This window comes from Chamaea fasciata, unplaced genomic scaffold (assembly GCF_029207755.1).
Source record: "Chamaea fasciata isolate MVZ Bird 193981 ecotype frontalis unplaced genomic scaffold, bChaFas1.0.hap1 SCAF_10, whole genome shotgun sequence".
In the NCBI taxonomy this organism is placed as follows: Eukaryota; Metazoa; Chordata; class Aves; order Passeriformes; family Sylviidae; genus Chamaea; species Chamaea fasciata.
The window spans coordinates 22,063,523-22,077,479 of record NW_027094095.1 but is presented as its reverse complement, the minus strand read 5'-3'; the positions used below and the strand labels follow the sequence as shown (position 1 = coordinate 22,077,479).

Sequence of the window (13,957 nt, the reverse complement as noted above, 5' to 3'; positions counted from 1 at the left end):
GAGCTGAAAAAGCAAGATATTTCTCTTTTTTTCCTTGCATTAAAGAAATAAAATACTGTTCTCAGTTTGAGTAACTTTTTGAAGTCTTTAACTAATGTAGTAACAATAAGACCTTTTTTTTTTTTTTTTGTAGAGCATTTGCTATCAGAAACTGCAAGCAAAACACACCATCTAGAACCTAGTATGCACAGGAAATATCATTTGATAACATCATCATAATTTATGGGGTGTCATGTCTTAAAAATACAGAAGAACTTTATCAGAATCACATAAGATGGAGATTCACATTGTAAATATTATGTGCAAGAAAAAGGCTTGTTCCAAACATTCATGTGTAAAAAAGTGACAGTTAAGAGCAAAACACATGTCAAAGAACATGCTTTTGTCGGTGAACATGAGGATCCTCTCACATGTGCAGACCACCCACAGCCCATGCTCAGCACCAACGGGACATAGGAACCTTGCTGAGCACAAGCCAAGTGTAAAATCCAGTACACTCCTCAGTCCTCTGGGATTCATTTGCTAAACAAAGAATGTTCATTAGTAAGAAATTGTAAAGTTATTAAGAAGAGGCTTTTTCTACCTCTTGAAGCTTTTGTGCCTTTTTCAGCCACATGTCTATAGAAAACAGAACATCGACAGTCTGAGCGTGTCACAGGAGGCAAAAGCATCCCAAATACTGCAGCAATACAGCTGAATGAATATCCACACAAACCTATGCAAGAACAGCCAACCTGGTAACTAGAATCCTTTCTCTGAGAGAGCAAAGGGTCAATCTGGGATGAATTTTAGTACAGCTTGCCTGAAAAATGAAATTGCAAGAATACAGGGAATTTAAAATCATCCATAAATACACTGTGAGAGTGAAATGAGTGATTCCACTGCATAGATATAGCTTCATCTTCTGAATATGCTTAATTGGATACTTCAGTCTTCCAAAGACTCTTATAATCCAAATCAGGCTGCAAAATAAAAAAGGCAGTCCCCCGTAATAAGCAACAAAAACAATGCCAGAAGCCACCCCTAGACGCAAACACACAGCATGTGAAGACTTTATCATTCTCATGTCCTCTTTCCATACTAACCAATGCATATGCAGCTTTAAGACTGTATTTTCTTTCTTTAAATCAGAGGAAGGAAGAAATGAATATGAGATTTTATTATTAGTCTGTTGATTTACTATATGGAAATAAAATCTGGTTCTAACTTCCTAATAAGCAGCAGCACAAGAATGTTCTTTCTTTTCTTGGCAAAACCCATAACTACATTTCCCAGGGGCTCCTGATCAATGACTCTGGTTCTACAGAGTTTCATATGAAGCAGCACATTTTTTTTCTTGCTGAAATTAACAGAAAGTGTATAGGGAATTTAGCATTTGCTTCTCTCCAAGCTATTTCAAACACCTTCAATGTAGACCAACAAAACTGCCAGGAGACTATCCCAATATAAAACCTAGTTATTTTGGTATGTTGAAAAGAGGTTTAAATAGGCAACATAGCATAACCATTAGAAAAATTGCTTTACATGAATTGTGGCTAATTTCCAGCAGGTTCCCAGTGCGAGCCATTAATACCCAGAGGCTCAGTCACTGATGCACATAAGATGGATTGGGACAACTCCAAAAAGCTGTTCAGTTTTTAAAGGTACACATACCAAAGCAGAGGCCTAAATATTGGCTCAGTATGACTGAGCACTTCCGGCTGATCAGAGCATGACCAGTTTTACAACACCCCACCAAAGGTTAGTTTATACTGAAACAATTAAGCACGCCTTGATCCCAGTCAAGATAACTATGACACAGAAGTTAAGGGGCTCAAGAGAGAAAGGAATTCCCATTCTGCTCATGTTTCAGTATTTTACATAACACCATATAAACAGCAAAACCAGATTTGTTTTGTGAGTCAAACACAATGTGGATCAAAGATATCACTGAACTTGCTGGTTTTTGATCAAAAAGCCCCACTGCACAATCCACAGTGTAATCAGGGCATGAAGGCAGGGAATGTTCTCCCCTCACTGAAAGCCAAGGAGATTTTGGGAAGGAGGAGAGTGACCTCCTTGGGTGGAAGCTGCTCTTACCTCGAACATAAAGGTTGGCTGGGGCAGAGTAGCGGGTTCCTGCGCTGTTGGTTGCAACACATTCATATTTGCCTTGGTCTGACTCCTCACTGTTCTCTATTTGCAGAGCTCCTGTACACAAACAAGATGAAAACACACAATTCAGGTTATGGCAAATCTGGTAATCAAACCAACAGCCTCTGAAAAGGAAGGCCATGTCCCACACTTTTAAGGTATCTTCCTGGATAAGTATTTCATGGTGTTCCCTGGACCCACAAGGTACCAGCATGCAGCCAAATGTACCCAGTCTGCTGTTAGAAACTTGTGAAATTGATTATTGTTATTTTTCTAATGTGCAGGGAACCAATTACTGATCTATTTCTAACCATCCCAACCACTTCCATTTTTTTGCTTCAATAAAGGAGGAAAACATACACATACACATATATTAATTACAGCTTCGTATGGGACTCCTGCCTAATAAAAAGGACCTTTAATAAGTCTTTAATCAAAACAGGCAAGCACAAAGCACACTTAACTGCAGCTGTTTCTTATCTGATCCACACAAAGCCTAGCAAACACTCAACAAATTACAACCTTCCTGCAGAAATTGGCAGAGTCCCATCCCTCCCACCTCACCAGTCTTCCTTGGTGATGTCTCAAAAAGACAACTCTTTTTGAGAAAACACTTCGCCTTTCGTCAGCTTTTTCCATGTTAGTGGTCTCTGTATTTTTTCAGATTTCATCATATACAGTATTAAAACATTAGAAAGTTAGTCTGAGACATGAAAGATACACACCAATGCAACACACCCAAATTGCTGCACAGTGCTCAAGTGAAGGCCACCCTCCCTTTGTCCCAGCAGTGCCTGCTCCCCCAGCTTTGGGTCAGGAATAGCTGCTTATCCCAGGCTGCACCTTCCTTGGGACATGACCTGATCCCATCCCCAAAATGCCAAATGCATGGGTGGCACAAGTAAATAATGACAGTAATTGGTCAGGGCACACAGAGTCGCAATTTACATGGGGAACCTGTACAGTACCAGTGATGTGGAAGTGAGCGACGGTCTAAGCCGGTTTTCTCTCATCTACTCAGCACATTCCCCTGGAGTCCCGCAGCACTCAACCTGGCAACCTGGCCTTTCATCCAAATTCTTGCCCAGCACAGGTGACCACACAACTGGTCACACCTAAACTCCCTTAACTGCACTCCACATGCAGACTAGAAGATGGAGATGCAGAGAAAGAAAGAAGCTGGATGCATGTGACAGCAACCTGGCACTCACTGCAGGAGTCTGTGGCCTTTGGCCAGATACTGAAGTGGCTGCTGCTCAGCCTGCTTTCCCCAGGCATTGTGGGAATAATTTTTTAAGTGCCTCCAAGTGCTCAGATTCTGCTGGTTAGTATTGCCTGCAAGAAGGGAACTCTGCTCACAAACCATATACCAAACTAAAAAATGTTAACCCCTTTGCTTATAATGATCTGAACTCATTTCTGCCCACCACGGTTCTAAATGACCACTGAGAGCCGCACTGAGAATAGCTGGTGAAATTGCCTTCTCCCTTCTTGCTAGTTCAAGCTGCAGAGGTCAAACACAGTTTTTCATATCATCAGAACAGAAGAAAAACTAATGTGAATCAACCACTGCCACCTACATTATTTAGAAGGATAAATTGAGACTGTAGCATAAGCCTATATGTCATGGGGAAAAATGAACTTCCCTGGGTTCTGCCATGTAATAAAAATGATGTACAGAGCCCTCCCTATTGTTGCATTAGTGCTGGAAATGAGGCTTCAGCTAGACAGAGAAAGCTCGTTTGCAAACAGTCTTTCCACCTACTAACAAAAGGACCTGCCAGCTTGCCTGGCCACAGCACTCTCTGGACACCCGCAGGCCGAAGCCTACAAAGCTCTGCTGCTTAATTCAGAGAGAACAATGAATTTCTACACCCTGTCTGGGAAAAACATCTTCAAGCAGACAGCAGCATGATAGGCAGTGGAGCAGGACGAAGTTTCCCAGCATTGACAAGATACAGAGAATCAGAGAATCTAGAAATGGAAAAGACCTATTAGGTAACCTCGTGCATCCCTGGGGGCCAGGGCAGGATTGCTCCCTGTTGTAAATGTACTTGTCTTGTGTCCAATCCCATTTTAACTGTGCCAAGTGATAGGTCTTTCACCACTTCCTCAAGGAATTGATGCCACTGCCTGGTTATGCTCTCTGTCACAAAGATTTTCTTGGAACTCACCATATGTTACCCCCCCGCTTTGTAATTTCTGCTCATCATTCCTTGGGCATGCATGTGCTGCAGAGATCATTCCAAGTGCTTCCATCAAGCTTGTCTGGGAAAAGTTGTCTGTTGCAAAATATACCCAAGTTTAACAAAAACCCCAACTGGCTGGACTAGAAGCAGAGCCAGCTTCAAGTGACAGTAGTGTCTGCCTAGAAAAAAAGTAAGACCCCTAGATAATTCTGCCATAAACACAGACCTTTTAATATGACCCTTTTTGCCATTTAATACATACCACTGGTATTTTTTTACCCTTTTATACTCATCATCACCATGCCTCTTAAATGTCAATCAAACTATTTTTCATCTTTAGGGACCTCAGTAGCAGAAAGAAAAAAGAGAATGAAGAAAATAAGGGGAGTCTCAAAAGAAATGCTGTTATTGCTGGTCAATATGGGCTGATTTCTAGAATCATTCTATAAACATGCAACGTGTCAGCAACTGCCTACAAACTGCTCAGGGACATTGGGCAAGGGACTCTGGGTTTGTCTGGGTTGGCACAACTATTCAAACTATGATGTGTCAGGAGGAAGACAAGAACCCAGAGCAGAAGGAAGTTAACACAAACCTCTCCTATGAAACAGAAAAAAAATTAGGTACTGCAATTAATCATTGTTAGACAAACATACAGATCCTGCAGCATAACTGACAGCCAGCAGAAACTAGAAGGATCGTGGTAAACTGATTGCAGTCAGTGGGGCTGTACGGGTTTTCTTGAAGGACAACCTACAACTAAGTGATGGAACCAGTAAAGTGTAGGGTGTCTCAGAGTATAAAGATTTATAAATAAAGTTAAGAAGCTCAGGCATTTCTGGAATCAGAAAGCTGGAGATAGACATGCATGTGAGACTTGGGAAAAAAATTCCTATAAAATGCTCTCAGTCCTAGCTTAATGATCCCAGAGAAAGAAAGACCTCCTCTGTTGGAGGGTTCATGTCTAGGCTGGACAGGACACATGGAGCACGGGAATGTTAAGAGCTGAGTTCCGAGTAGCATCTTTCCCTGAAATTCAAGGAAGATGCATCCAAAGATGCTCAAAAGCGCAGTGAATTCTCTGCCTTGACAAGTGCAAAGGATCTGATTTCTATTCCTAGCCCTGTCAACATCTCATAATCTTCTGCGCCTCTGCAAACCAAGGCTAGGAAGGCTGATTTACTTTTATTCATTACTTTGGGATTTATGTTGCATAAGTCACTGAGTGAGGTCTTGTTCACACAGGATGTTACTGCAGACTTCTCACATGGACTCCCGCAGTGCTCCTGGTGCCAGGTGCCTTGTTCCCATGTATGTGGCCAAGTCCTGATGTGCAATCAGACAGCAGGGCTTTGGTGGATGCATGAGGACCATCTACCACCAGGACTACATGGATACAAGCATACAGAGGAGCAGTGAACCGCTTTTTTGGGATCTTGGCGGGCTCTGTAGCAGCACGTGCACATCAGTGTGAAACCTGTCCCTGCTGAGCACCACCCAACTCTCGCTGCTCCTCTGCAGCAAGGCTCCAGAGGAAGAGGGGAACAATTCCTCACCACACTGCCATGTTACACCAGTCTTGCTTGTGCCTCAGACCTGCTCCTGATAACACATCTCAGCTTATCACAGAGCTGACAGCTCCTGAGAAAAACCCCTGGCTGCTCTCCAGTGCCAGGGAGAACAGTTACAAGGCAGAGTTTTCTACGGCTGAGGGCAGGAGTCAGCCCTGCTGACTGACAAGCATTCCTTATTGTTTATTCCTTATTCCTCTTTACTCTGTGCTGGTATCTCCTTGCCAGCCCCTCCCTTTCCTCTCCTAGCTTTTCTTTTGCTCTTTAACTTGGGCACAGACAACAGCCCCGTTAGCAGCTTTCCAAGATACCTATCTATTCAAATATACTTGTGCTGAGGCAGAATCATTAGTTGCAGTGACAATGGTTAAAAGAAGCATTTAAAAAGTGCCCTGCACAGAGAAAGCATGGGGAAGGCAGATCCTGATAAGGGATGCTTTTTGGCAGTGCTGGGTAGTGTTGTGCCATGGAGGGCTTGTCACTCTCTTCTCCAGGTGACAACCCAAATGTAAAAGGCTCTGAGCTGTCATAGAAATTGATCTCTCTGAAATCCTGCTCCATAGCTCATTGGGAGCTTGTGCTCTCTCCTCCCAGAGAGCACTGCATGGAGCCATACACCACAGGTCCTGGGGCAATGCTTTTCTGTATCAATTTAGGACAGAGCTCCATCCCCAGCAGTGGGAACTGCTCTTTTTCTCTATCAGGGCATTCACAGCCTCAGTCCTCTGAGCTCACAACTGGGGGACTGACTTTTTTTTTCCCTGGTTATAAGAGCAGACATGGAATTAAACACTCCTGTTAAGTACCCAAGAGTCAGAGAAACCAGGCTGCAGACACAGCACTCATCTAAGGAAAGGGCTTGCAATGCAGATGCAATGAACCCAGCTACCTGACCAGGGCCCTTCCTCTCAGCAAAGAGGTAAATGTAGCCCACCTGCACACTAGAGCACATGGCTATCCTAAACCCCTCCCTTTTCCTTCCCCCTGCTTTCCATCAGCTTCCTTCACATAAATACTACCTGACTTCTCCTCCAGCAGTATTCTTAGCACCATCTTCAGCCAGTTCCCTCTTCAACAATTGCTCAGGTCCCAATCCCTTTTCCTAAAAATTCCTTCCTAGGGAAGGAGAATTTCTCTAATAAAATCCAGAGAGCTGTGCAGCAGGGTCAGAGACAATCCCAGAGCAAATAAGGACTCATTAATGTGAATATGGTGGACAAAGAAACAATGTGAAGTCCTGACAATGGAAGAGTTGGACTCTGACATCCTGGCTGCTGCCTGAGATAACAAACACTTGCCGTGGGAGCTGTGAAAAACACCAAACCATGTGAGAGTCACTAAAAATGAAAATAAGCATTTCCCATATTCACTATTTTTGGTAATTTACAACAGCAGCATCTCCCAGCTGTTACAGAGGATTGTACCTAGCCTCCAGAAGCTATTGGCACTGCCAAATATGCAAAACAAGGTAACTACAAATGTATTTTCATTGATAGTGTTCATTATGGTTATTATGCCTGCGAGGATGGGGATTGGCATACAAGGGGCCTGTTCTGGATGGCAGCACTGCTGAGAAATCACTCTCTTAAGCACCAGAGGCAGCTGCTGATAGTACCTGACTGCTGCCAGGAGCTGGACTCAGGCAGAGAGGGAGGAAAGGAGACCCAACATTCTTGGCAGCGTGAGACCTCCCCTAAGACAGGAGAGTTTCAGGATGCTCTGATCTCTCTCTAGCAGGTACAGGGAATCTCAGGGGACTCTGCCTCAGAAGCAGAACTACAGTACTGTCAAAAGAACAGTAACACCTCTGTGTGCTTCTAAAGGGACACGAGTCAATCTGAATGTGACAGTAAGAAACATGGCATTACAAGCATTTCCAGGCACTATCCCACCCAACCTCCCCCTGACACGTCTCCTGCAAGCAGATCTCGTTTTAAAATTGTTTTTCTTTCGCTTTCTTTTGCTGACTGGAAAAGCTCAAGAAACAGGAAGAAAATCCTATAATACACAAAGTACAACCAAATGTACAAACACATACTCAAAAAGAGACAGCAAAATTCTTTTAGCTTCCTCTAATCTCTTTGGATAGCTTTACGCTCCAGCTCGCAGGATAGCGTTGAAATAATGGAGCTATATTTAAACCAGTTCACTTGGGACTGGAAAAGGTTTAGCTACAGCTACACAGAAGTCAGTGCAGGTGTTTACCTGGCTTCCCAGACAGCTTCTGACACCCAAGTGAGCTGATCTAAAGTTAATTCAGACAGACCTCTGCTACGCTGACGTCTGTAAGGAAGAAATACTCTTATGTATAGGAACCTCTGATATTTCCTGTGGTGACAGAAAAGTAACAAATAAATCTGACTGGAAAGGGATAATGCCTGATATGATGATATTTCTTTACCTCCTCATGTGTATCAAATCTAGGGCCTGCTCAGTCCAGTACCCACTAGAAACACAACTGCATTTTGCTCTCTCCCAGAGCCCAGAACAGGAAAATACAGCCAGGTTTCACAAAAAGTTGAGAGAGTTAAATTGCAGAGAAATGCTGGAAATGAGTATCATATACTTTCAAAATATTAATGGGGCAGAACTTGCTTAAACATGGATTTGCTGATACTATCTGTGGGTCAACTTAAGAAGCCAGCTCTTGCCTAATCTGACAGGCATTTGCCAGCTCTCTGTCTTTCTGATGAATGAACAGGGATTTCAAGATTAAATTACTATCTGGGGCAGTCCCAGAGGGGTAAAGAGTGAAGCTACAAATGAAAATTCTGAATTATGGATGGGAGTTCCTCCCATTTCAGGGAAGCCAGAGATGTATTGGACAGAAAGGACCAAATATGTATGGGTATGGTCACACGAGTTTAATGTTTAGAGATAAAAATCTCTTCTTGTTTGGAGGGGTGCATGGTAGAATATCTCAGGTCATCCTCTGTCTAACCAAATGCTGTTCCCTCCAGGTGGGTTTGCCGCTGCTCTGGCAGAAATGTCTTGGATACCAACCCAAGAACTCCAGACACACAACTCCTAGCGACACAGTCATAGCAGCAATGAAATCAAACCAAAACCACCCCTTCCCCCCGAACATTATTACCAAAAGGGTTCATTAAGAGTAATTAGTTCACCCTTCCTTTCAGACCAAATTAATGGATTCCAAAGCATCAAACTTACCTTAATGAGGAACAAGAGTGCAGCTGGGTATAGAACATGGCAGAACAGTCACTTCTACATGGACACAACCTCACCATCATAAAAGCACTTTCATCTAATCTGTCGTTATCTTTAGAAATTCAATGACCTCCATTTTAAATAAAAGGCATCAGGCTGACAGAAATCCTCTAGGAGAAGCCAGAGTGCAGCACGTGGCTTCTGTTTGCTCTCACAGAAATGTCATCTTTGACATTCAAACAGGACACATATATTTTAAATAATGTCAAGAACACTCTCAAAATACCTCATCAGGACTCAAACGGGGGTGGGAAGGGGGTGGGGGGTGTGGGAAACGTATGTTTTATGAGATGGATGGTTCTTTTCACAGAGATGCGATCGGTTCCCAAGCAGGACGTATGGAGCATCCATGTGGTTCTGGTGCTGAGTCACTAATGTCATCAGCTAGGACGGGCGTGCAGCAAAGCGTGAGGGGAGACCCTGGGATGGCTGCACACTCAGCGTGCTCGGCCGGGAGCTCAGAGCGGATGGCGAGTTAACATTCCATCTGTCACTTCATTTTAGCATTTGCAGTAGAAATAGGAGATGAAGAAATAGTTTTAAGGAGTTTGTAACATCACAGCTGTCAATCTCCAGTGTTCCAAAGGGAGGAATGACAGATATGCAAGCCCATTCATACAAAAAGAAGGTTTGCAGTCTTTTTCCCTGACCCAGATTTGCTACAAAGGCAACTTAATGCAAATACGTATCAAACAGCAATTCACATTTACTCTAAAATCACTTAACAGGAGCTGAAAACATTAACCCCCAGCAACAGAACCAGTTCCGAGAGTAAGATTATTAACTTCCAGCAGTGATTCGGGGAAAAGGGGGAGGAAAAGGGAGAAGGGGGAAAACTGAACCAACGAGGCTGTGTTGATTTATAGGTAGTAGTCATTCTGTCAAGAAATTCAGAGGTCAGTCAAGAGGAGTAACCAAAATCACAAGAGAATTCAGAAGGGCCTTAGCACCTAATACTGATTAACATGCTAAAGTTAATCTAAAGAGACAGCTTTGAATGTTTAGGCTGGCAAAAACAACACTCCAATTGGAAAGTCATTACTGGTGCACACAGGCTGTGAAAACTACCCAGGGACTGTGCATCAGACTGGGCTGGGCTGTCAAAGCAGGGGAGGGTTTAATTAATGAGGGCCTAAACAGCCAGATAGGCTTCTGATTTATCTATTTAAAACAAACCTTAATGATGTAAAACAACATCGGAATGCCCAGCTCAGAAAGGGGGGTCTGGGTCAGTGGTTTTCCACTATGCCATCACATTAGAGGGTGAGTGCACTTAAAAGAGAAATATGAGGAACACAAAGGTGCTCCTTATCCCAGAGTCACATTTGCTCAACCTTTCAAGAATTTTTCTCCTTCCATTTCGAGTTTCATGACCATCAACGGCAGCACAGATGAATTTGACTATTCTCTTGTGAAAATGTTACCTCCATACACTTACACCAAAGCAATCCATCTAAAACCCCGGAGACACAAGACCTCAGAAGGTCACAACTGTATGGGAAGTTCAGGGACTTTCAGGAGCTGCAAGAGATGTCAACTCTCCTGTGGGAGCATTTCCCAAACTTTCGCAAACTTTCCGTTGAATAAACCCCTTTCAACAGTGCAAAATTGCAATGGATGAGCCTACAAGAAATCAGGCTAAAACCCAACTGAAATAAACACATTAGTGGAAGAGTGCAGATGAGCGAGAGCACTGGCAGAGTTAGGGCTGAGAGTAAAAGCTGGAGATGAGAAACACCAGAGGAGAAGGGACAAGGCAGACAGGAGATGGAGTGACGTGACAACTGGAGGCACATTTCAGCATTCTTACCTCTGATCGGTGTACCACCTGGTGAGGTAATTTGAATGCAAATAAGATTAGAGAGAAGCATTAGTACAAAGAGGAAAGGAAGAAAATTATAACTAAAAAGCAGAAAGTTTGTTTAAAGCTAGAATTTGTATTAGCGCGACAGGAATAAACAAAAAGAAACTGATGTGCAATAAAAGTCAGAGTGACACTCTCAGGAGGTTAGTAAAGCTTACTGCTTTCAGGAGTGCAGTATCCAGCCCTGCATCTTGCCATTAAAACCCCCACCCTCATGAACAGGGGCCGAACTAAGCTGCCGAGGTGGCACTGCTGGCTGGCCTCACCACTTGCATTCACCCACACCACTGTTCAAGCAGTTGAGATGGAGAACACTTTGGGGAGATGGTGCAGTGCCCCTTCATTCCTCATACAGAACAAGGAGGGTGTGTCCTGGGGCTGTGTGACTGTGAGTGTGCTGGGCAGGAGGGGTGGAAAGCGCATGGTAGCGGGCACTCGGTGCGATTTGGCTTTGAGGTTAGAATGACCAGTGGGACAAAATCTGCTCGCTTAAAGACATTAAACTAAGAGGAAAGTGTAATAAATCAGTTTTGAGTCATTCTCCACATTCTCATAACCCTTGTATCAGGTTCCCTCTGGCAAAGAAATTGGTGTCACGCAGAATTAACTTTACATACAGAAATATTCTGAAATGCAGTGGTTTCTGGTAATGTAACAATGGCATGCTAGCCAGACCTCTGTTGTTCCTGTCTAATTTGGATGTTAGCAGAAGAAAGGGATCCCTACCCTCTTTATAAGGCACTGTAGATAATTTTACATGCTGTAATGAAGAGTATCTTATAAGGAGGGCTTCTCTGGGAGTAAGGTTAAATTATCCTATTGCAACAATCTATAAAGGTTCATTTTATGAGGTCAAGGTATTTAGCAAGTGGAGGCTTCACTGGTCAGCATCTTGAGTTCAGTGTACAATCAATACTGAAGCATGATGGAGAAGCTCCAGCTGGGCAAATTGGCAGGGAACCCTTCTAATCCCCACTTTTGTCCCCTTGGTCTTAATTTGCACATATGAAGGCTGTTAGTATAAGGGAGAGAGATTCATGCAAATTGAATCTGTAGGCAGTTCATGGTATGTGTTGGTTTTATGCAGATTTGTAGGATCTGAATACCAAGCACTTACCAAAGAAAACTGAGGAGTTTAAACAGACAGAAAAATAGGGTTAAACAGGACACAGTGTGTCAAATCATGTTCAGTGTATTGATTAATAAATACCAGTATGCATACAAGAGTGTCGTGTATCTCAGATTTACAGCTCATTCCATTATCCACAACAATGATCACCCAATGGGAAAGAAAGACAGAAAAGAATTTCTGTAAATACAAAGAAGGCATATTTTAAGCACATTTAACTTGCCTCTTAAAAAGTAATTACAATATTTATACTTTTTCTTTTCTAACTACCCTTCCTTTAGGCAGAGTCCCTTTTTTGAAGTAGGAGCGCAATTCAAACTACTCATTTTAGCATTTTCCTCTGCCAAGACGACAATATCCCATCTTAACTTTATGTCTTGTTATATTTTCTGATGTCTTCTATCCAGAGATACTGAAGCACCAGGAAAAATCTTGCAGTGACTGAAGCTGTGGGTAATCTTTCTCTTGGAATAATAATCTGCTGCTTACTTATGTATCTTAGTAACTACTGCTACCCTTAACAGAACAGTTATACCCAGAGATACTTGCATGGAATAGCACAACCATGGAAAACAGGGTTATTTCTCTTTGCCTGTTTGGAAAGTTTGCCAAGTGGTATTTTTGCCCTGTTTGGTCTAGGGCATTCCTGCTCTGGTGTACTGAGTGTCCCCCAACCCATCCCTTCCAATTTTCAGAGTAAAGAAAAGCATCACCACCAAGTGTCACTTCCCATGGGAATGGTGTAATGACTTCGAGCACAAGCCCAAGGGGCTGAAAACATGACTTCCTTATCTCTCATCTGTATCTATCAGAAATAGGGTCTGTTGCTCTGTCCTAGAACTGAAAAGATTTGCAGGATATCTTTTTATCTACTGCCTGCAGAGGCTCAAACCTTTCTCTATTGTGCAGTTGTCTATACAGAGCATTAGAAGCAACTGAAAATTTGAAGCAGATTCCCTAAAATGTTAAATATGGCCAGCTAATCTTTTCATTAGTTAAATCCCAATCCTCCTGGCTTCTGAAAGCAATCCAACCTTTGTGGGAGCAACACAGAGGCTTGCTATATTTACTGCTGTGCTTGTCCCACGTCTCTCTCACCTTTGCCAAGTTAAGACATTCACTTTTCACTCAGAGGACATCATTACAGAGTTTCAGTCGGACCCCAAATTTCCTCACCAAAACGAAAGAACTGAAGTTTCCTTTTATCCATCACATCATAAAATGATTCATCTCTGGCTGTTGTCCTTTTAGGGTGTCCCTCAAAGGGACAAATCACAGCACACAGGCCACAGAGTGCCAACGTAACAGAGTCCATCAAGTGATGGAGGTGTCATCACTCAAATGATTACTGATGCCAACTTGTGCCCTGTGATCACCAAGCTGCTTTATGCAAAGGGCACCCCAAGATCAAACTTCAAACCCAATTCCTTGTGTTTGAAAGGTTTGAAACACTCATAAAGAAGGACAGTTTATTTCCTCTTCATGATAACAGACAGTGAGTAACACCCCATACATTCACCTCAGTCAGGAGCAAGTGCTGATCCTGATACTCTCTGTGTACTGGAAGCTTCCAGATACCCAAAGCAAGGAAAAACATAGGATGATACACTATAAAATCCCCTGAGGTTATTTGTGTCAGTATTTCCCAGCGTGGAGAAGTTCTTTTGGAGAAGGGACTTCACTCTGCTGACAAACTCACCACAGGCTTTACTGACATACCACTTCCTTGTAGGGACTTAAACCACCAAAAAATCACTCCAAAGCAACATCAGAAGAGAAACCAAGGCTAGTGCTAGCTGCAACTGAGCACTAGAGCAGTGCAACACTGAATCCCAGAGAACTC

General features: G+C 43.0%; 1 protein-coding gene across 14 annotated transcripts in view; it reads right to left on the bottom strand.

Annotated features, from left to right (window-relative positions):
• The window catches only part of PTPRF (protein tyrosine phosphatase receptor type F), a 381,489-nt gene that overhangs the window by 88,602 nt on the left and 278,930 nt on the right, over window positions 1-13,957 (bottom strand). For all 14 annotated transcript variants that reach the window (XM_066192652.1, XM_066192651.1, XM_066192663.1 and 11 more), the window contains one exon: window positions 2,080-2,190. In XM_066192652.1, the coding sequence (XP_066048749.1) occupies window positions 2,080-2,190 (111 nt within the window). The remainder of the gene's footprint in view (window positions 1-2,079; window positions 2,191-13,957) is intronic.